Below are 24106 nucleotides of genomic sequence, written 5' to 3'. Positions count from 1 at the left end.
TATTATTGCTAAATGCTAGATAGGTGATAATAGCCTAGTGATTAAGACAAAGCATTTGGTTCCCAGCTTCGACTCTGCGAACCAAACTTTGCCAAGTCAATTAATCTGGTACCACAGTTACTTCATTTGTAAAATAACAATAGTATTCACTTCGCTTCTCACATAATGATAACAAATTTCTGATCCCTCACATAAACAATTTAGAATATGTCAGGCACAAAGCAAGCAGTGAAGTATCAGTTGATAAGAATCATTCTAATTCATTTGGAGAGTGCAACACACACTCGCATTTGTATGTGCACGGCAGGTGTACGGGATAACTCTTCCAGGACAAAGAAGAAACCGTTAACACTGCTTGTGTCAGGGGAGGGGAATGAGAGGTGCTGCGTGGAAGCACTGCACAGGCTTACAAATCCATCTAATTTTAAAATAGGTAATTCAACCATATAGAGATGACATTAAAATAAAAAAAATTACATAGAGAAAATTTTTGCTCACAATACATCCCCGGCTCACAGTCCTACCTACGTACTTTTATTTTATAGCGCATATTCTGCAAATTTGAACGCACTGTTCCCTATTCTTACACGAAGGCTGCAATCTCTCTACATCCTTCGGCACCATGCTTTATTACACATACTCATCGGTCGTGAACAACTTCTCCCCTACAAGCTGTTGTAGATAAAATAAATACATACGCACAGGCTAATACCCTGCTTGCCCGCCCCGCCCCGCTCAGGCCCACGTGCTACGAGGGCCCCCTTTGCGGGCTGTTTCCAGCGATGCCTGTCTGAAGGACCCAGGCGGAAGCCACGCCCACTCCATCCCCCCTCCCAGGCCCTCTCGATGCGCGCCTCAGCACAGCACGCTGCCGGTGGTCGCTCAGGCAGCGCGGCGGACAGCCCTGCCTTCGGCGCGCCGCGGAACTCGGAGGACCCCAGCGACGGCTGTAGCGTAGGGCCGGGTGGACGCGGCGGCAGCAGCGGCGGCGGCGGTCGTTGCGATTGACTACCTGGTTGTCTCCGGAACCCGTTTTTCTGCTGCCCTTGCTGTGCTGGCTGACTGTAGCCGGTGCCATGTCTGTGAGCGAGATCTTCGTGGAGCTGCAGGGCTTTTTGGCTGCCGAGCAGGATATCCGAGAGGCGAGCCCCCTCCCTACCCCCCTCCCTTTCCTTGCCTAGCTGGGCCACATCGCCTAGCCCTTCTCCGTCGCTCAGTCGCGGGCGGTGGGGACGCCTCCGAGGGTGGGTTGCTTCCCCTCTAGTTTCAGGTTAGGGCACCCGTTCGCCCCTGCCCCGGATTCTACTGTTCTGATTCCCTGTGTTCGGGTCTCGGCTTTTCAGCATCATCTCCCTCATTTGAGTATCAGTTTTCCTTCTTTTCAGCACTCTGTCCAATGCTTGGTTCGCTAGAGTTTCAGCCACGCGCATTTCATGTATATGTTGTTGGTATCTTAAAATCATATGTGATCCCTTCCTGCTTAAAACTCTCCTATGGATTCTCATACTACATAGGATGAAAATCCATTCTCCTGTGACCTACAAGGTCTTTCTCTCCAATCTCATTTTACGCTACCTCTTTTTGTATATTGTGTTACTTTACCTGTTTTTCGTTCCTCTAATGCTACAGATAGTTTCCTGCCTCAGGACTCTAGCATGTACTGTTTGCTTTTCCTGGAATTTGCTTCTTTCCTGTTATTTTCCTGGTTATCTCACATTCACTCTCTTGACCTCACAATCTAAATGATCTCTTTCTTGTCGTGTTTTCTAGTAGCATGTCGACTTTTTTGTGTGATGATTATTTTATTTACTTATTTTTTGAGACAGAGTCTTGCTCTGTTGCCCGGGCTAGAGTGCCGTGGCATCAGCCTAGCTCACAGCAACCTCAAACTCCTGGACTCAAGCAATCCTCCTGCCTCAGCCTCCTAGGTAGCTGGGATTACAGGCATGCAGCGCTGACACCCCGCTAATTTTTCTATTTTTAGTAGAGACGTGTCTCGCCCTTGCTCAGACTGGTCTCGAACTCCTGAGCTCAAGCGATCCTCCCTGAATGCTAGGATTACAGCCACTGCTCCAGGCAGTGTGGTGATTATTTTAAAAATATCGAACTCCCCCCTTATACGATAAACTGCTGGAGGGAAGGGCTGTTTACTTGATTCCCCAATATTTACACAGTGCCTAGCACTAAAATGTGCTCAGTGAATATTTGTAATATGAATTAGTGAAAAATTGCCCATGTATTGCACCTAAATCTTCGTTTTATAGTGTCCCAGTTGGACAATTAGGATGGGTGGTTGGCTGTTGTTCTGGTTACCTGAGGACTCCAAGGCTTTTTAGTGATTTCCTAAACTTTCATAGAGGAAATAAGTGGAAAAGTCTGAATTCATACCTACTTATTTTTTGTATAAGTTTAGTCCTTGTGAAGATTATTAGTGTTTTCAATGTAAGCAAAGGTGTGGTAGATCAAATAAGCTATCTAGTGTGTTTGGTCTGAGTCTATGATAGTAATTATGTTGAGTTTATCTGATTTTGATTTTTAATTCTCTCTAGGAAATCCGAAAAGTTGTACAGAGTTTAGAACAAACAGCTCGTGAGATTTTAACTCTACTGCAAGGGGTCCATCAGGGTGCTGGGTTTCAGGACAGTAAGTTCTTTGTTTTGATTTTGAATATTCTTTATCCAATTTGTCAGTCTCTTATTTAGAGAGTTAATTTCCATCCAGAAGATATTTTATTATGGAAGTGTTCATTGTGCTTTATGGTGAGTAAAAATTGAAGAAATAGGTGATTTGATAATACTATCGGTTTATATTAATATTTGTGTTTTGGTTGATTTTTTACTTCCATGTAGTGTGGTTTAAATCAGGATGTTTTCTATTGTGATGGAATTCTGATGATGATAATTAGAGGTATTTAATATCTCTTGTATATCTAGCTGTTTTTTTGGCCCTTTTGTATATTTGAATTCAACCTTTCCATGATTGAATACATTTTAATATGCTTTGTAAATATGAGGTGGACAGTATAAAATGTTCTCAAGTTAATGTGTTTAAAGCCAGCTTCTTGAATGAAAATCAAATATGTCAAGTTTAGACATGGAACCTTTATGCAGCCAGCATAGCTAAAAGAGCTGAAATACATTTTCAGTTAGAGAATGATATAATAGTGTAACTTATTCGTGTCAGAGGCAAGCCATTTTTCTCCATGGTATGAAGTTGGTCAGCCTGATTGCCAATAATGGTAAAGGCTTTTTTTGACCAAATATGGGAGCTAGAAGCAGTCGAGTTTTAGGAATCCTCTGAGGACTGAATAGGAATAGCAGTTGTTGCACAGCCCTTTAGTAATTTCCTCATTTCAAGAAGGTTAAATTAAAAATGTGATAGCAGAAAGACCTTATCTCTCCCAACAGCTCCAACTCCCAGGAGCACTATTTTTTTTTTTTTGCTGTGAGGACTAGAAGGGGCCAGGAGGACCACTCTGGGGAAGGAAAACCCCCTCTTCCTCTACTAGACCCTTGGATTTGTTTGTACTGAGCTGGGCGGTGGGAATTACTTACTAATGTGTTTCCTAACATATTCCCTTTCAGCAACTTTTTGCTTATTTATTTTTCAATATGGTTAATCAGTAGGAAAACTAGAGATGATATCTTGAGAGCCAGGTTGAAAAGCAGACATGTGTACATTTGGTGGTGAGATTAAAATAAAAAAAGCTGATTAACTTCCAAATAAACTACAATAGATTATTAAGCAAGGACTGTACTTGAAATTTTGTAAGTTTTTTATTGTTACATTTGATTATCTTTTGTGATCAGTTCCAAAGAGGTGTTTGAAAGCTCGAGAACATTTTGGTACAGTAAAAACACATCTAACATCTTTGAAGACCAAGTTTCCTGCAGAACAATATTACAGGTTTGTAAGAAAAGTAGCATTATTTTATAATATTAAGTAAAAAAAAGCAGACAAAAAATTATATATATTGAAGGATTGCTTACAAGTAGGTAAACATCCCTCTACATAGAAGAAATAACAAAAAGAATCAGACTGATAATAGTGGTGACAAAATTGGTGATTTTGGTTTTTCCTCCTTTTTACTTTAAAAATTTTCTTAAGGAACATGTATTACTTTTGCAATGAAAAAGTAATTAAAAATAAGATATGGTATGAAGGTCAAAATTGAGAACATCTTTTTGCTGTATTCCAATTTCTTGTGAAATTGGATGAACCATGGTTATGCTATTAAGGTTATGAGATTAGATGACAGTGTGTAAGTGGAGTTGAGTTTTCCCTGAAAGCTTGAATTTCACTATCAAATGACATATTTAGCTACTATTTTATGCCATATCTCATTGAATCTACAACACCATTAATTTTAAGATAAACCATTATTTTATGTTCCAGTAGGGAAGAAAAATTTTTCCAGTCATAATTGTGAAATGTGGATTGTAAAATGTATCCTGGATTTCATAGGTGTTAAACTGGGAAAAATTGCATCTGAGAGCTAATAAACTAAGGTATAACAATTAAGAATTTCTACTTGCATTTTCTTACTGAAAAAGATGTTCTTGAAGACACACATATGGGCAGACACACACATATGGTTACTATCTATGGGTAGATAGTAACCTCACAAGAAGATTCTTTAAGGCAAGGGTTGAAAACTACTGGCGGCCAGCTGCCTCTGGGAGCCAAGAATATTTTATATTTTAAAGGGTTGTTAACAAACCCTTTTATATTTTAAAGGATTGTTAACAAAAGAAAAACCCACAGATAAGAATATGTGACAGATAGTGAAAGTGGCCTAGAAAGACTAAAATATTTACTACCTGGCCCTTTACAGAGTAAGTTCCCTACCCTTGCTTTAAGGTAATATAACTAAAGCACAGTGAAGTAGAACTAGTAGGGTCTTTAAAGGCCATTACTCTGAAGGTCACACACAAGCTGCCCTCCAGCTGGATTTGGCCCTCAGAAGGTTTTGTTTGACTGGCATCATGTAGAGATATGTTTTTGAATTTGTTGCCACATTTGCAAATCAGGAGACATAACATTAATATCCAGAGGTTGGAACATTCTCTATTCTTTTTTCAGGCTTCTAGCTTAGTATACTGAGGTTTTAAATCCATTTGTTTAGTGATTGCAAATGGTGATTTTGTGAATCAGGATTTTCTTGATATCTTACATTCAAATCAAAATGTAGGAACAGGCCGGGCGCGGTGGCTCACGCCTGTAATCCTAGCTCTCTGGGAGGCCGAGGCGGGCGGATTGCTCAAGGTCAGGAGTTCAAAACCAGCCTGAGCAAGAGTGAGACCCCGTCTCTACTATAAATAGAAAGAAATTAATTGGCCAACTGATACATATATAAAAAAAATTAGCCGGGCATGGTGGTGCATGCCTCTAGTCCCAGCTACTCGGGAGGCTGAGGCAGTAGGATCGCTGAGCCCCGGAGATTGAGGTTGCTGTGAGCCAGGCTGACGCCACGGCACTCACTCTAGCCTGGACAACAAAGCGAGACTCTGTCTCAAAAAAAAAAAAAAAAATGTAGGAACAAGTTAGATGTTGAGGCTCATACATAGTTACAGTTGTCATCAATCTAGTTGCAACTTTTTATTGTTCTCATAGTAACATCATTTTCTTTACTGATTAAACTTCTACAGCACAGATGCCCATCTCATGTATAATCTTTAATTGTAAATTTTCATATTCATCAAAATTAGATCATACTTCTTATTGATTAAACTTATAGTAAGTAAATATTACATATTTGCACTTGTAAATCCATCCAATATATATGAATGTCATATTGCTCTTACATGTTTTATATATTTGGGTTTCACATAAAATTTTATGTAAAAAAGGATCCTGTTTCTAAACTGTTTGGACATAACTGTGCTAAACCAATCTTTCTCAAGGTCCCTAACCTTGAAACCTAAACATGCTTGCTTTTATGCAGATTTCATGAACACTGGAGGTTTGTGTTGCAGCGCTTGGTCTTCTTGGCAGCATTTGTTGTGTATTTGGAAACAGAAACTCTAGTGACTCGGGAAGCGGTTACAGAAATTCTTGGCAGTAAGTAACTTCGTTGGTGGGGTCTGTAGCGTCAGGCATAGTAGCTTAGTTTTTGGTGGAAAGGGTTCTTGCTTGTACTTTCTATTTATTAAAATAAATAATAACTGACCAGAAAACCAGTTAGTTCAGTATCCAAGGAGGAATTGGGTCTAGTACTCTCCCTGATACCAAAATCCAAGGATGCTCAAGTCCCTTATATAAAATGATGTATTCACATACAACCTATGCAAATCCTTCTATATGCTGTAAGTCATCTCTGGTCACTTATAATATTTAATGTACATGATATATAAATAGTTGTATTGTTTTTAAAAATTTGTATTAATATTTTTTCTTCCCAAATATTTTTTGGTCATGATTGGTTGACAGGGAGGGCCAACTATACTTGGAAACACAAAAAGTAAAAATATGCAGTGTGTGGCTTGCTCATTTGTACTTGGGTGTTTCTTTTAGTTTTTAAAATTTAATTTTTAAAAATTTCAAGTCCACAGAAGAGATGAAAGAATAGTACAATGAATACCTGTTTACACCCTACTTAGATTTACCACTTATTGACATTTTGCCATATTTGCTTAATCTTCTAATTTTTTTGTGTGTTCGCCTGTGTGTATTTGTCTGTGTGTGTCTGTCTGTGTGAACCATTTGAAAGTTAGTTGCAGATATAATGACTTCTCCCTTAATTGCTTCAGCATGTACTTTCTAATAAGAGGAGATATTTTCTAACATAACTAGATACCATTCTTGGTGGTATTACTTTTTGAGATAAGAATAGAAGGAAAATTGGATTTTGCCTAAAAGCTGGAAAATTCCACAGTGAGGTCTAGTTTGCGAAGGGTGTAAACACATTCAGAAGCCAGTTTTTAAAAGTTTCGTCCTTCACTTACTTAGGGAGAAATAATATATATACATATATATATATATTCCTAAGCTTAAATTGCATTCACATCATGACTTTATTTTGATGCTTTGTAGTTGAGCCAGATCGGGAGAAAGGATTTCATCTGGATGTAGAAGATTACCTCTCAGGAGTTCTAATTCTTGCTAGTGAACTGGTAAGCTCAGTAATTTGCTGCTTGCTTTTTGATATTTCCACTTCACTGTCAGCTTTTTAAATGGGTACCAAAATTCAAGAAGTCTTAATTCTTTTCTAAGCCATTTGTTGATCATCATGTAGTCAATGACTGTGCACTATATATGTTATAGTTTGGTCAAAAGCCAGTCCACATGATGAAGTAAGTATGCATACTTACTAATATGTGAGTTGTGATTTTTTGGAGAATGGGTTCTTGCTATGTTGCCTAGGCTGGTCTTGAACTCCTGTGCTTAAGTGATCCTTCTGCCTTAACCTCCTGAGTAGCTGTGACTATAGGTGTGTGCCACTGTGCCTGGCTTAAGGTGTGAATTTTCTTTTTTTTTTTTTTGTAATAGTGTCAGGGTCTTACTCTGTCACCCATGCTGGAACTCCTGGGTTCAAGTGATCCTCCTACCTCAGCCTTCTGAATAGCTAGGACTACTGGCACGCAGTACTACGCCTGGCCAGTTTTTCTTTTGTAGAGATGGGGTCTTGCTATGTAGTCCAGGCTGATCTTGAATTCTGAGCCTCAAGTGATTGTCCTGTTTTGGCCTCCCAAAGTGTTGGGATTATAGGCATGAGCCAAAGCACCTGGTCCAATGTGTGAATTTTTAAAAGATGATAATACCTCTTTCTTTTAGAGTAATGGTAAGATGTATGTTCCTGGTAACTTTGTTAATTCATCTAATCATTTTGGAGAACAATTTTCCGTATAACTGTAGAAGTTATTCTTATCCTTTATCCCCTTAATCTATCTCTTGGGAAAGTGTCCTATTAAAATTTAAAGAAGAAAAAAAGCTGTCAATAGTAGAGTTGAGTAGTTGTGACAGAGACTCTGCAGCCTACAGAGGTGAAAATATTTATCGTCTAGCTGCTTAAGAAAAAGCCTGCCTGTCCTTCCTCCCGAGTAGGCATCCTCAAACTATGGCCCGCAGGCCACATGCGGCCCGCCGAGGACATTTATCCAGCCAGTGCGTGTTTTTGCCGCCACTGCCTGTCCTGCTTAGCAGCTGACTTGTCCAGGGCTCACAGTGCACATGTGTGGAATGTGCACCGCACTCTCCAACAGCCTTCCAACGGTCTGAGGGACAATGAACTGGGCCTTTGTTTAAAAAGTTTGAGGACCCCTGCTCCAGAGGAAAGTAGTCCAGGGCTGGTATGATCATTCCCTGATCTTTGGCCCTGAGCCCTTCTAGCTTGTAGCTTCTCCCTTACGTTCCAGAACTGTTGCTCTAGCTCTGGTCACTCACATCTTCAGCCAGTAGTAGGAGGAAATAGGGAAAAGTGCATATCCTCTCACTTTAAGGATGTTTCTTTGCAGTTGTACACACAGCTTGTACTTAACATTCCAGTGCCTTGCCTGTAGGGGAGGCAGAAATGGAGTCTATCTGGGGATGTGTGTGTGTGTGTGTGTGTGTGTGTGTGTGTGTGTGTGTGTGTGTGGTGAAAGTTTGAGGAACTCTCATTTAGAAAAATGGGGATGCTGGCAGGCTGTATCACTTGCCTCAGGCTTGTTAGAGACACAGGATCAGTAAACTTGAAGCTCCTCATCAATATTAGTTGTTAAGTGGGAGGTATCTTTAATACCGTATGTGTTGGGAATGCGCTAAAGGGGTAGTTTAGGGAAGAATGGGAAGGATTTTATGGAGAACGGGAATCTTGAGTTGGGTCTTAAAATAAATCTCTGTTCTTTAAGACGATGTTGCAGTGACTTAATTTTAACTTCTTATCCCGTCTCTTTGTTTTCAAGTGTTCAAGTGTTATCAGTGTTTTCAGTCACTGATTCTGGGTGACTGGAATTGCAGCTCAGTAGGTGGGCTTTAGAAATACAATCATTGGCCTAGATTGGAAGAGGTAGCAGAGCTGCTTTGATCACACTTCTGTACATTAGCAGATGAACTATAAAGTTGACACTTGCATAATTTAACATACTTTTGCACAACAACCAGTTTAAGAAATTAGAGAAAATTTAGAAGATGTTAGTTATAGTAAATCTTTACTTGGCAGAAATTGTCTCATTTTCAGTGGGGTTCTTTTCAGGAAAAGGTCTTATTTTGTCTGTGCTTACATGAACTGTGAGATAGAACATCAGTAAGGCTGTTTACGCCTGAGGTTCCTCTATTGTGATTTGGAGGAAGACATGCCAGAGAGGAGCCACATTGTAATGTGTCTATTTCTCTTTCCTTGTGTAGTCGAGGCTGTCGGTCAACAGCGTGACTGCTGGAGACTACTCTCGGCCTCTCCACATCTCCACCTTCATCAATGAGCTGGATTCCGGTTTCCGTCTTCTCAACCTGAAAAATGACTCCCTCAGGAAGCGCTATGATGGATTGAAATATGATGTGAAGAAAGTAGAGGAGGTGGTCTATGATCTCTCCATCCGGGGCTTCAATAAAGAGACGGCAGCGGCTTGTGTTGAAAAATAGGAGGCTCTCCCTGCTCCTGGCCCTGCTGACCTCAGCAGTTGCCACGGAGGGGTGAGCACAGAGTGCCTCTTACGGTAGTTAGGATCCCAGTTGCTAAACACTGCGCTTTATTTTCTTAACCAGTTGTGTGATGTGAGTATCAGAATTGAAACACTTTTTTGGGGGGTAAAAAAACTAGCCTTTACATGGACAGAATTTTCTTCATTGTTTCAGTGACTTTGCTCTGTGATTCAGTGTATTTCAGTTCTGTCAAAAAGTGTAAATGTCAACCTCTTGGTAAAGCGCTTTTCTTGCTTTCCCTGACTGTTGATGTACTGATTGAGAAGTTTATTGTCTCGTTTGTGATTCTTCCAGATGTGATGCTTAAAATTTTCTATATCCAAGTTAGCCATCCATGCCCAGGTGTAGCCTGGATACAGTAAAAAATAGATAATTAAAAAGGATGATTGTCAAGCAAGGAAAACTTATTTTATATCTTCCTTTCCTTATTTTAAGCCTTGTGAGTAAATCAGATGTTGAATTTTTTTTGGCAAGGGAGTTATAGCCCGGGTTCTTTGTCACTGCCATAAAACATGAAAGATTAAATTGCAAGGTCAAGCTTGACAGATTATTTTGGAAAGTTTTTGTATTAAAGATTTAGTAACATCTTATTATTTGGTTCTACCAGGCAGGGAGTAGGGCTTATTGTTTTCAAACACCTCTGTTTTCTGATGTTGCCTTAACATTATGCTATTGCAGCAATTAAAAATTGAAAAATTGTCTCCACCCACATCTTGAATTAACAAGTCCCTTTATTCCTAAACTATAAACCTTTTTCCTATCAGCCAACTATACTATTTGGTCTAGAAATATAAAGCCACCCATATAAGTTAATAAGCAAAACCCTGACTAGTATGTTAGAGAAAAATACCATGCTTTGCCTGGAAGAAAGAGAAAACCTTGGACTTAAAAAAAAATCGGTTTGATTTGGTATTTTTTTTAGATTAAGAAATTTCAGGTTGGTGGCTATCCCAACAGTCTGGTTTTATTAAATTTATACTTTGGGGCAAGTCATGTAAATCTTGGCAACCCTCATCCCCATTTTCAGATAGTACTAAAAATATTTGCTAGGTAGCTCTTGCTATTGAATTAAAATTATTAAAATGGTGTCTTAATCTATAGTTATTTGGTACCCACTGAAAGGAAAGTGCTAGTGTTTCCAGAATAATACGAAGTATTTAAAAGTATCACCCTTTCTTGCCTAATAATCAATATGGGCTTCCTGTTTATACCGTGGGAACAAATAGGCCTAGTCTTTACAGCTTTTATCAGGCCAAATTAAAGACAGACTACATTTTTCATCATGAGGAAAGAAGAGGAAATGAGGCATGAGTTGCTGTGCATTATTGGATTTTAGAACAATTTTCTTGACAGCTTTTTCTGCAGAATTTGTAGAAAGCAAAAGGTGTTAGGTTCTTAAAAGTGCCCAGGATGGTCACTTAAAATGTGCACTAATAGTACTGCCTGTATTGACCATAAAAGGCTTTTCAATTATGTGATCAGACATAGGCAGTGAGTTTGATATAGGTATTTTTTTTTTTAAGTTTTGCCTCTTAATGTGTCGATTCTGCTTGAGAATAAAGTACTTGCCAGAAGTTGTGGATTTCAGTTTTAATAAATGCAGTTTAAGTGGAGGAGCACATTCTGGCCTTGGAATTCCATTTGAGGATTTAGTAGAGTCGTGTTTATAAGTATTCAGTTGTGTTTGTTGCTGGCTTGTTGTAAAGCAATAAAAAATTTTTTTGGTCCTTTTGTAACTGAGTGTGCTGCTGTGAGAAGTCTTCTATGTGGAGAATAAATATTCTGAATATTTTTTGAGGCTGAAGACGGCCAGGGATGACGAGCACATATTGCTGTGTAATGGTTACACTAACCAAATGACACCAGCCACTCAGAGTTCTTTACTGCAAGTGCAGATAACATTTGTGTGGTCTACCTTGATTAGGGAAATTAAAGGTAGTTTAACTTAAGGTGTTGTGAAACCTTGGCTTTGGTTTTTAGTATACCAGAGTTACTTTTTTCAATTTTAGGAAATCAAGCAGGTTAGAGTAAGTAGAGATGAATTAGGGGATACTTTCTTACCGTAAATCTTACAGATTTATTTATAGCAAGAAGAGAACTAGTCATAAATGCTTGGTGAGATTTGCCTTGTCTTAAACTTTGAATAATAATGAGTAATGCTTAAGGGAATTTACTAGAGAAGGAAAGCCTTGGCAGTCCTTTGAGACCTTTACTTACACAGGTGTCTGAAGAGATGAGACAAACTGCAGGTTGCTACTGGCATGGTTTCATTGTATACTCAAAAATTAAAGCTTTCTTGTTTCTTGGTCTGGACTAAACTATTTGTCCTCCTTTTCTAATAGAGCATCATTGGCATGTCTGACACCAAAAACTTTCCCTGAGTCCGAAATAATTTGTTAATGTCCACTGTAATAAACATTAAAGAAGCAAAAAATGAACACTCTCCCTTTCCCCAGACAATAGCAACAACAAACATTTAAGGGAGGTAAAATTGCCAAGACTGGTTGGTCAAATGAGATTTGGGTAAGGGAGAGGGAGTAGATGGCTGCCAGGTGTCTGGCCTGGGTGTCTAAATAGAATTTGGTGCTGCTCACTGAGGGTGGGGAATGTAGGAGGAAATGCATATCTGAAGGGGGCTGGGCAGCTGATGCATTTGCTTTTGGATGTGTTGCATATTTGATCCTTGTGGAGCAGCCAAATGGATAAATAAGTGGGTAAGATCTCCCTGGAGAGCATGTAGAATGAGAAGAGTCATGAGCTGAGGATGAAACCTTGGTTAACAGCATGGTTTTAATGAGAGAAAGTAGAGTCCATGAGGAAGTGGAGAAATGGTCAGAGAGGTTGACAGTGGAGAGAGTGGCTTGTCACAGAAGTCAGGGGAATAAAGGGTCTTAAGTTTTGGGGCCAGGCATGGTGGCTCACGCTTGTAATCCCAGCACTTTGGGAGGTCGAGGTGGGAGGATTACATAAAGCTAGGGGTTTGAGACCAGCCTGGGCAGCATAGCAAGACCTCATCTATACAAAAAATAAAAAATTAGCTGGGTGTCGTGATGCATGCCTGTAGTTCTAGCTATTTGGGAGGCTGAGGTGGGAGGATTGCTTGAGCCCAGGAGTTCAAAGTTGCAGTGAGCTGTGATAGTGCCACTGTACTCTGGCCTGGGCCATAGAGTAAGAACCTGCCTCTTGAAAAAAAAGTTTGAGGTAAGAGATTTAAAATAATTTTATAGCCTGAGAGCTCCATTGCTTTATCTGTCAGGCTAAGCTAGGCTATGCTGTAGTAACAACCCCCAGAGCTTGCAGGCATAGAATGAAGTTTATTTCTCAGTCATTTTGCATGTCCGTTGCTGAGTAGGTGGGGGATCTGCTCCACTCGTCCTCATCTGGACCGACAGAGGACCCTCCACCTGCATGCTGCTAGTTGTGGGAGTGGGAAAGCTGTGCAGGGTCTTGAGTAGACACATGCTCTGGTCACTGCCAAAATTCATTGTTTAGAACTGGATGTGTGGTCCTGCTAAACCACAGGGGGGCTGGGATGTGAAATACAATTTGGAGGATGAGAGATGATGGAGAGTCAAATGTTGAAGGTCGGGGGAATGTTTCATTTGTTAAATGTATAATAGTATTTCTGGTCACACATAAACTTCAGTGGGCTTGGGAGAGAGAAAAGATGTCCCAGGGCCACTCTTGCCTGCTGAATGACAAGAAGAGGTGGATCTTTAGTTGTCCCCTTTGTTATAAAGGTGGTTTCCAGTTTGAGAGATTTCTCTGGTATGTGTGCATTTGTGTTGAGATTGTGTATGTGTGTTTTAAGCCAACATTCAGTGGGCTCTACATGTTCTAAGCTCTGGGCTAAACATTTTATCTTTAAGCAATTTAACATTTAAATTTAACAATTTAAATTTAACATTTTGTTCTTTAAACAATCCTATGAGGTAGCTACCATTATTTTCCTTATTTCAGACATGGCTTGGAACAATGAACTTGCTGTGAGTTCATAGCTATGAAGTGGAAGAGCTGCATTTCAAACCCAGTTATTCTGCCTTGCCATTCACATAGACCATTTCTTCCCTGATGCTCTTGCATGGCATCACTGCATAGCCTGACAGGGTAAAAATCAAATCCACGAATAGTTACGAGCACACAGTATATGTATAACTTTGGGCTACACGTGCTTTCTTATAAAAATTGGTATGAAATTAAGTGGGAGACTTAGTCCTCACCCTCAAGGTGTTTAGGGTCTAGTTGCAGGGGAGGGGATACTGAGAAAAGGTAAGCAGATAAGAGGTTAAAGATTCAACTAATATTTGAATGCCTATGATTTATTTACTTTTAACAGCTTTATTGAAATTATACATAAAAAGTTGATCCATATCAAGTGTATCCAGTGATTTAATTTACCAAGTGATGGAACCGTCACTATAAATCAATTTTAGAACATTTTTATCTACCAAAAAGGTCTCTGCTCCTACTGCCACTTTGGGCAACACTAGTTGTTTTGTCTCTCTATATAAATTTGCCTCTTCTAGATATTTCCTATAAATTGACTCATACAGTATATGATCTCTTTTCATTTAGCATAATGTTTTTAAGGTTCATGCATGTCATAGCATATGTTAACAGTTTGTTGCTTTTTACTGCTGAGTAGTTTTCCATTGTTTGTATATTCTACATTTTATACATTCATCAGATGCAGTTGATTTAAGTTTCCACTTTTTCGCTATTATGAATAATGCTTTTTTAAACACTAGTGTGCAAATCTGTGTGTGAATGTATGTTTCCATCTCTTTTGGGTAGTTGCCTAGGAGTTAATGGTAAAAATGATAATTTTATGTTTAGCTTTTTAAGAAACTGTCAACCTGTTTTCCAAAGTGGCTATACCACTTTATATTCCCATAAGCAATGTTTGAGGAATCCCTACTATGAATTTAAATTCAAGATAATAACAGACAAGATGTCATAATAACTACTTAATTGCAAAGTAACTTATGAATGATTGCTATAGGAATTTAGGAGGTATAGCTTGAACTAGTTCATGAAAGAGGTGGGATTTATATAAGCATGGAACTAGGAGAAGGTAATTTTGGGTGGGCAGAAAAATTGAAACCAAAGCAGAAATGTATCACTTTTAATTGGGATGGACATGTCACCCATTTGATTGGAGAGAAAATTCTGGCAAGATCGGATTGTTAGAGAAACCTGAATTGAGAGGTTAGGCATTGGAGGAGTGTTGAGTTTTTTGAAGTGGGTGTGGAGCAAGCAGCTTTGGAGTCAGAGAGTCTTAGCTTTAAATTCTACCTCTGTCACATTACCAGTGGGGAACCCTGTGAGCCAGTTCTTGCTGTCTTTGAGGTTAGGAAGCTGGTGATGGGCGTGACTGGGGAAGGGGCAGATGAAGTACACTGCAAAGAAAAAATTGACCAAACTTTCTGACTGATGGAGTTGGGGGCAGGCGGAGGAGGGGTTGAGAGGAGGCAAAGGTGCCTGAGTGCTGGAAGAGTTGAGAAAGTTAGAGCTGGTTTCTGGTGGAAGTTCAGCTTTGCAAATTCAGTAAACTTTGTTGAGTTTACTGTGATAGTGACATGCTGCACAGTGGTTGTGCTTTTTGGACTAGAATTTTAGGAGCCTGAGGCTGGAGATGAGGGAGTCCTTTAGAGAAAGCGGTTATTTGAACCTGTGACTGTGAAGGAGGAGGAAGTGTATACTAGTAATCCACCCAGGGAGCCCGTGGAGGTGATTGAAGACATAGAGGAGAAGATGGGAGAAGAGCCAGAGGCCCGAGCCCAGGGCTGCCCAGACTGGGACTGATACATGATACATGTGCTGTGCTTTCCCCTGCTGCACTAGAAATCTTTCCTTACTATGAAGACTTTAAGGTTTTTGGATGAAGGAAAATAAACTCATGAAAACATAGAATCCCCAAACAATGAAGTTGAACTTATTAGAAAAAAAAAATGACAAAGGAAGTAACTTATTTAGCTTGACCCCTTACATCAGTTACTCATGATCATCTGGTGTCATTTAATATTAATTAACATTGACCTATGGCCATCTGCTCTGGCTAGAGTTCTACATCCATCCCTTGCAGCTGTGTGTTTCCGTGGCAGAATGTTGGCCTCGCTGCTAGCTGGACCAGTTCAGAGGTTAGGAAGACCCCCCCTCCAGCTTCCTCACCATGTCCCTGTTGTCAAACCTTCCATTGATGAACCCGTTGCTCACACAGACAATGGAAGGGAAGCCCCAGAATTTTTCACAGCTGGGAAGTAGAAAGAACAGAGTCTTTGTTTTTGCTTTCCAGTGGAAGACTATAAGACTGTTACAATCATTTAAGAGGTGGTTTTGGGAGCAAGGTCAATGGATTAGGCCCTTTTATTTTTTTTTTTATTTTTATTTTTTTTTCTTTTTTTGACACAGAGTCTCGCTTTGTTGCCCAGGCTAGAGTGAGTGCCGTGGCGTCAGCCTGGCTCACAGCAACCTCAAACTCCTGGGCTCGAGCGATCCTTCTGTCTCAGCCTCCCGAGTAGCTGGGACTACAGGCATGTGCCACCATGCCCGGCTAATTTTTTATATGTATATTAGTTGGCCAATTAGATTCTTTCTATTTATAGTAGAGACGGGGTCTCGCTCTTGCTCAGGCTGGTTTTGAACTCCTGACCTTGAGCAATCCACCCGCCTCAGCCTCCCAGAGAGCTAGGATTACAGGCGTGAGCCACCGCGCCCGGCCTAGGCCCTTTTATTTTAATAAGATATAGACCCAGGACAAATACAACTGAGACAAAGACACATAGTCAGTGTTGAAAATTAGTAAACTTTGGAGATTTATTTGTTTCATCCAGAAGTTAATTTTCAAATTTCCAAGACAAAGAGCAAAGGATCAGCAGGGATGGATGGAGGTTCTCTTCCTTCAACTGTTCCTGGGAGAGTTTGGCCATCAGTCTTTCTGGGACTGCCCCAGAGGTGGGTATTATTAGGGAAACGACAGGAGTCCTGCCCAGGAGGGTTGAGTGGCTTAGGCCAGTTCACACCTTATGTGCAATCCACCCCTCAAAGGACAAGGGCATGACTGTATATTGTTCCACAAAATTGGCCGAATAGGTGTCTGGCTTCTTGGGCTGTGGCCTTCCTCTGTCATTAAACAGCTCTAACTTTCCTTAAACTGAAAACAGTCTGAAAATATGAATATTTCTCCAAATACCTTCACCGAGGGGGGGAAACCCCCAAAAGGAAATGGGGTTGGCACAAGCATTTTGTGAGCTGACTCCAGAAGGAGAATTTAGGCTTTAATCCTCATTTTTAAAATACACATTGGAAGGAGAGGAGGGAATAGTTGATAATGCCTGGTATTCTGTCGAAGGTATGGTAGGGGGTGCGGAGACACTTTTGGGGGGATATTTAAATGTACACATCATTAATTTGTGAAAAATTTTATGTTTTTCTCCTTTTTGATTTGTAGTACTTTGATTAGATATATGGAGCCATTGTAGAAAATTGAAAAATTATAAAAATGCAATATATATATTTTTGCATTGTCATCCTAAATATACTGCTGACTTTTAAACAACTTTTCATTTTGAGATACTTGTGATCAGCAGTATTTGTATTTAGCTGACTGCTCACATGAATGTCTCTTCTCTCAGCTGAGCTCCTTCCACAAAGGTGCAGAGGGATCGCTGGTCTCCAGTTCTTTGCAAGCCCCGTGGAGATGCTCAGGTTCTGCAGTCAAGCAGCTTCTGACCCGTAGCAGTATGTTTTACAGAGTCCCTTTTGTACAAAGTTGGTGTTACTGAAATAAAGATACTGCAATTGAATATTCCTATGAAATTAGAAAAAATTTTAAGCCACTTTTTGCTTTGTTGAAGCATTTTTGCATTCATCACCTCACCTGACTTTGGAAGCCAATCTGTGGCCCATTCTGAGTGACTCTTCAAGGGGCTGAGACTCATGCAAATGGAGGAGGAGGTGTTCCCAGGGGTTTCACTTCTTTTCTTCCCTAGCTGGCCCACCTCCGTTGTCACTCACTCGCATGCTTGTTGGCTTGTTCTCTAGCCTTAATTCTAATCACCACTTGGCATCAAAGCTTCAAAACTGATTTTCTGCTGCTGTGGAAAACAGTCTGGTGAGTCCTCAAGGTGTTAAACATAAAGTTGCCATATGACTCAGCCATTCCACTCAGGATATACTTGAGAGAATTGAAAAACCTACATCCACACAAAGCCATGGATGTTCATGGCAGCATAATTCATAACAGCCAAAGAGTAGAAACAACCTAAATGTCCCTCAGTTAATGAATGGATACACTAAATGTTGTATATCCATACAATGGAAATTATTTGACAGTAAAAAAGAAATGAAGTACTGATACATGTCACAACCATGACCCTTGGAAACATGCTAAGTGGAAAAAGCCAGTCACCGAAGCCTCTTACATAACACTAATTAGAGTGGGCTGCCGCCTTAGCAGAAGGAAGGATGGGAAGAGGCTGTGGTGTAGACCTTAGGTAGGAGCTGAAGGACCCTGTGCCCTGGAAAAGGTGGTGGCAGATTCAGTTCAGGAGACGTGACCACGTCTGGACTGGGGGTTGACTGTGGTGCTGTACTGGAGACACTGGGAAGGTGGTCACTTGATGTATGGGAGAGACTTGGAGAGAGAAAGGGTGGGGCTCCACATGCAGCTTTCTTCTTACTAATAGATTGGGCCACACAAATTCCAGTTAATTGGGGAATTGATGGGAAAAATCCAGTACTAAATTCTGTAGTTCAGAGATTTTCCTGACATACTGGGACGGGCTCACTGGGTATATATCCTACAGTTTGGTCCCCTGCTAACTCGTTTTTAGTTAGAGCCTTTAGTTGCAAGAATTTTAAACCATAAAATGAAATTTATTGGAAAGATGTATAGCAGCTTATAGAAGTTATACAAAAGCTTATGGACAGCAGTTTTTAAAAAAATATGCTAACATTTACGATTTTCACCCTTTTTTTTAAGGCAAGCATGAAAATGAAGTTTATTGAGGAGAGAAAGATAGGATTATAGAGCAAGATACAGGTTTACAGAGCATGGTACATATGCCATGGATGACAACCAGATCCATTGTTGCAGCAAAGGGAGAGCAAAAGGAAGGGTGTGGAAAAAAGCCATTTTAACCATTATTAAGTGAACAGTTCTGTGACACTGAATGTATTCACATTGTTGTACAGCTGCCACCACTATCCATCTACAGAACTTACTTATCTTCACCAACTGAAATTCTGTACCTGTTAAACAATAAATCCCTTGCAGCCCTCCCCCAGGCCCTAGTAACCCCCATTCTACCTTTTGTCTGTATGAGTAGGACTATGCAGGTATGGCATGGCAGTGGAATCATGCAACATTTGTCCTTTTGTGACTGCCTTACTTCTCATGATGTCTTCCGGGTCTTTCTATGTTGTACTGTGTGTCAGAATATTCTTCCTTTTCAAGGCAAAATAACATTCCACTGTATCTATATACCACATATTTGTTTATTCATCCATAATGGGCACTTGGGTTGCTTCTGCATTTTGGCTCTTGTGAATCAGACTGCATTTTTTTTTTTTTTGAGTCAGAGTCTCACTCTGTTGCCCAGGCTAGAGTTCCATGGCGTCAGCCTAGCTCATGGCAACCTCAAACTCCAGGGCTTAAGCGATCCTCCTGCCTCAGCTTCCCAAGTAGCTGGGACTATAGACATGTGCCACCATGCCTGGCTAATTTTTTCTCTATATTTTTAGTTGGCTAATTAATTTCTTTCTATTTTTAGCAAAGACGGGGTCTTGCTCTTACTCAGGCTGGTTTTGAGCTCCTGACCTTGAGCGATCCACCTGCCTCGGCCTCCCAGAGTGCTAGGATTACAGGCGTGAGCCACCACGCCCGGCTCCCTTATCGAGGTTTTTATTTATTTATTTTTGAGACAGGGTCTTGTTCTGTCACCCAGGCTGGAGTGCAGTGTCATGATCATAGCTCACTGCAACCTTAAACTCCTGTGCTCAAGAGATCCTCCTGCCTCAGCCTCCTGGGTAGGTGGGACTACAAGCGAGTGCCACCATGCCCAGCTAATTTTTTTGTTTTTTTTCCAGAAACAAGGTCTTGCCATGTTGTCCAGGCTAGTCTTGAATTCCTGGCCTCAAGTGATCCTCCCACCTTGGCCTCCCAAAGTGCTGGGACTATAGGTGTGCACTGCCACGCCCTGCTCCTCTCCTGATTTTCGAAGCAGCTGTCAAGTTTTAAATATTGGCATCTAATTCAGATTAAAATTACAGTGCCAAATAGATAGTGGTATGTACACATAATGGAAAATAATAAGGCTTATTAAGGCTTAATAAGGCTTATTAAGATTTTATAATAAAATGGAAACTCATATGTGATAAAATGCTATGTGAAAAATAGGATATTCAGTGATGTATACTCGATGATAACCCCTTTTGTAGCAGGTGTTTCCCAGATGCCTCAGCCTGCAGGGTAGTGGGGTGCCGAGCACCTGCAGCTTCCTCCTCTTTCCTCCCTCCTGCACCTCCACCAGCGCCCCATGGAAGTCACTTTGTCTAGTTGTGGAGGAAGGCTAGTCTTAGAGATTGCCATTCTGCCTGTTCATCCAGGACAGCTGTGGCTTGAAGAAAACCTGCCAGCCCATGTCTACTCAGCCCCTTGAGGATGTCACCCTAAAGCTGAAGATTTCTCTTCCTAGTTTCTTCCTACCACGTGGCTGTCTTGGTCTCGATAGGAACTGGCGGAGCAGGTGCTGTTGGGGTGGAGAGGGTTTGTGTCCCGGCTGGGGCTGGGTTGCTTGTCTGGACTCTGCCCCCCAGCCCTACCTCTGCGGAGAGAGAGCCACAGCGATGGCACTGCCCGCCTTCTGTGCCATCCTGCAGTCAGCTGCTGCTTCTGGCTCCTCCTCTGCTTTTCTAGGCTCCCTGCAGCAGAAGCTCCCATGATGGCCAATACTCTTTTTTGGCAGGAGAAGAAGATGGTCTTTCCTTACGTATGTCAAAGAGCGAAGCTAAGAAAGAAGGCCAGAAGGAAACCCCAAAAGAGTTACCAGTGACAGTGCTTAGATAGGAAGGCTGTGCCGTGCCTTATGGAGAACATACGTGTGTCAGCTAAGATAGGTGACCTTTTCTCCCTTCTGTTTTCCTGCACCTTTCAGTTTTTCTATAATGAGTTTTTATTGCTTTTATAATTGGAGAAAAGAAAGAACAGGGGTGCAGAGAGGTTAGTTAATGATCCCAAGGTGGCACTGGCTATATATTCACAGACAGGTAGTTGGGGCTCAGGGGCAAAGGTCGTTTTTCCAGAACCCACAGCCCAGGGAGGGGGATGCTTAGCAATGATTCTTATTGGTCTTCGTGTTCACTCTCTCGACCTCCCTTCGACCAGAAACATGGGGGAGGTCCCTGTAGCATTGTAACTGCACTGTGTCACCACACTCAGGGCGGGGGGCTCGAAGCTTTATGTTTCTGTCTAGCCAGTCAAAGGCGCCTGTTTCACGTGGCACGTGCTGTGGACAGGACTGCCTGTGTAATTTGCTGGGCCCAGTGCAAAATGAAAATGTGGGACTCCATGTTCAAAAACTACTAAGAATTTCAAGATGGTGGCAAAACTTTAAGCCAAGCGCAGGCCCCTTCTGAGTGCAGGGCCTGTGCGACTGTCTGGATCACTCTCTGTGAAGCTGGCCCTGCCGGTGACACCTCCACCAGACACCTGTAAGCCACACCGCAGGAAGAGATGCAAAAGGACACTTAGGAGGCAGGGACAAATGGAAGGCCTGGCCCTGAGAGGGGTGAGTGGGACAGAGAGACCCTACTCACTGCGAAGTCTCTGGGGCTAGTTTGGAATCCAAAATGAGCCCTATTTGAAGACATTGAGAAGTTAGGAGACTCAAGTTCTACTCTGCATCTGCACGAACATGAATGAAGTACTCCTCTGGGTCTCAGTTCCCTTCTTTCTACGATGAGGGGAATGGCACTGATCTCTGGAGTCTGCCAGCTCCCGGGAAATCCTGTGATTCAGACTGTGTTTGCGTAGCCCACGTGGCAGCAGCTATCAGCAGCGTGTTCCGCGAGGTCCTGAGCAGCTTCCTTCAGGGAGTGGGTTAGTGGCTGTTACACGGAAGTGTCACAGAGGCCTTGGGGATGGTGACAGTGGTTAAAAGATGACGAGAGAGAGAGAGCACAAGAGAGGGAGGCAACTTTACCTGGAACCTAACGTGGAAGTCACCGTTGACCAGGTAGCAAGAAAGATAAAACTTCAGACTCTCCCTCTCTTCTGTGGAGTGCGGGCAGAACCCAGGGTGGTCGCGACTCTACAGAAGAGAGTGGGAACCATGAGTCTCTGGAGAAACATAAACACTGGATCAGGTTGCACTGGAGGGAGCAGCCCTTCACATTGCTGTCGCGTGAAGCACTTGGCAGGGAGGTGAACATTTTGTATTGCAACTTTGGCCGAGATTTCCTGTGGACTTCTGGCAAATAACAATATGGCTCTGATTTGAAAATCAAGGAAGCTGCACCCCTGTGTAGAAGATGTGGAGAAAGAACAGAATAGATGGTCAGTTCAGGATTTTCCTGTTTCCTTAGGTGGAAGGACTGGCCGTGACTATGAGACTTGCACTGCGCGTTTAGTTTGCGGGCACTCATGCTCAGTTCCATGCGGTTCCTGCAGCTCCCACTGCGTGGTGTGAGTGCAGAACTCCTTCCCTCGCTGCCTCTCACGGTTCTGAGCTCTTCCAGGTATTGTTGTGGAGATTATTCAGCACTGCTGGGGGAGATTCTGGTATGCTAGGGCCAGGGTTATGGATGTGAGACGCATTGGATTTGCAAATCAAATTTATGAGGTACTTTGATGACATTTTATGTGAAGATAAAGCAGAAGAAAAATCTCAAGTCATGATGCAGAGTGGCATGAGAGTAGTGATTTATGTAAGGAAACTGGAATTTGGGGGGAGGTTGGGCTGGCCATGTGAGTAAATTTATTCTTCAAAATTGGAAATTTTATATAAAAGAGGTTGTGTTTATAATACCTTTAATATTTTCCATTTTTGAAAAGAAAGATTTTTTGTTTCATGCTTGGGCCAGTGCAGGGGCATTTTTCAAGCAATGACCTTTCTCACTGTCATTTGGGTGGGTAGGCTTATTTCCCACCCTCTGCCATGACTCGGGTCTGGGTCAACACTCCTGTGGTGCTGTCTCCTCTCCTCAGGGTTAATGTGCTTTTCCTTCTCACATGTCAGTTCCTGTTTCCTCACAGAAGCACTGAGAGTGGATCTTCACATTTGACTTTTGATTCACACTTTCCTCTTTCCTTTAGGATAGAAAAATATGGGCCAAGGAAAATGCGAGGAACAAATTTAGCTAAGTCTGGCGGTTCTGACACCCCTGTGGAATTAGAAGGTCACTAACATAGTTTACAATCTAAGGCCTGCTGGCAGAGGGAAGACAGACTTTTCACCTCTTTTTAGGTCTGGGATTTCAAAGAATACTTAACTTTTAATAAGTGTTTATAATTGAAGGCATTTATGAGATGCTAGGAGCCCCAGACTCACAGCTTTGGAACAGAATTTTTTTTAACGGGTTGTCTTATTCATTTCCGACGTTTGGTCAGAGAAGACACCAGCATCCGCATTTTACTAGTCCAGTACTCAAGGCCCACGTGGGCTGGTGGTACGCACACGGCCGCCCGGGGAGAACATGGTCTGTTTTGATGAAGGTTATGCAGTCGTGGCAGGCAGACTGCAAAGATGGTGCCAGTGACCTGTCCTGAGGTGCCTGCGCTGTTCCTCCCATCAAGAGGGGAGTCCGTTCCCTGTCCCCTTGACTGGCAGGCTCTGTGACAGCTTCTGACCAATAGCACATGGTTGGAGTGACACAGTGTGACTTGTTGGCCCAAACCCTCAGAGGGCTCACAGCTCCTATTTGGACCATCTTGTTGTCCAGTCCCTGTGTCAAGAGGCTGAGCCCGCCAATCCCCTGAATCATGAGAAATCATAACTCAACATTTTAAGCCACCGAATTCTGGGGCAGTTTGTTATAAAGCCATAGATAACTTAAAGTCATGATCAAGTATCATTTGGAAACTTTTATACATTTACACATTTTTTGGATTACTTCTCTATGTAATCCTGCCTGAAGTTTCTGACAATTGGAGGAATCCCTGCTAATCATAGAGGTAATAGTAGTAATAATAACAATAAACATCATGACTTGACATGTGTGCAGTTTGTAGTGTGATGAAAACCATGAAAATGAATGACATCACAGTTTTGTAAATTATGAATCCTGCATGGATGTGATTTATTTCCTAGCTCTGAGTTGGGTCCTGAAATGTGGATTAATCAGCATTTGTCCTTCCCTCTAAGAACACAGGCACTCCCCATCCCAGGGATCTCAGCAGGACTTGTGGGAAGAGGGGAATTGGGTGGGATTCAGGGTTTCTGGGCTGGCTCTAAACTTGGCCTTTGATCGCTGGACAGTATCTGAACTT

General features: G+C 41.7%; 1 protein-coding gene across 2 annotated transcripts; it reads left to right on the top strand.

Annotated features, from left to right (window-relative positions):
* The first annotated feature begins 902 nt into the window (after positions 1-902).
* Positions 903-11936, top strand: TSN (translin). 2 transcript variants are annotated; one of them, XM_012747814.3, is made up of 6 exons: positions 906-1142; positions 2550-2643; positions 3810-3906; positions 5945-6060; positions 7033-7112; positions 9325-11936. In XM_012747814.3, exons 1-6 carry the CDS (start codon positions 1077-1079, stop codon positions 9556-9558), a joined length of 687 nt encoding a protein of 228 aa, XP_012603268.1. In that variant the 5' UTR covers positions 906-1076; the 3' UTR covers positions 9559-11936. The 2 variants fall into 2 exon arrangements, with proteins under 2 accessions (XP_012603269.1, XP_012603268.1); XM_012747815.3 differs by lacking the exon at positions 7033-7112 and having other exon boundaries at positions 903-1142; positions 9325-9543.
* The last annotated feature ends 12170 nt before the right edge of the window (positions 11937-24106 follow it).

This window comes from Microcebus murinus, chromosome 8, assembly GCF_040939455.1.
Source record: "Microcebus murinus isolate Inina chromosome 8, M.murinus_Inina_mat1.0, whole genome shotgun sequence".
NCBI classification, from domain to species: Eukaryota; Metazoa; Chordata; class Mammalia; order Primates; family Cheirogaleidae; genus Microcebus; species Microcebus murinus.
This window is presented reverse-complemented; position numbering and strand designations above follow the sequence as displayed.

What these genes read in the sequence shown, in the direction of transcription:
- TSN (XM_012747814.3), top strand. Translation starts at nt 1,077, where the DNA reads ATGTCTGTGAGCGAGATCTTCGTGGAGCTGCAGGGCTTTTTGGCTGCC. An exon ending in GGGTGCTGGGTTTCAGGACA is followed by an intron (nt 2,644 to 3,809) that starts GTAAGTTCTTTG and finishes TTTTGTGATCAG; the next exon opens with TTCCAAAGAGGTGTTTGAAA. An exon ending in CCTGCAGAACAATATTACAG is followed by an intron (nt 3,907 to 5,944) that starts GTTTGTAAGAAA and finishes GCTTTTATGCAG; the next exon opens with ATTTCATGAACACTGGAGGT.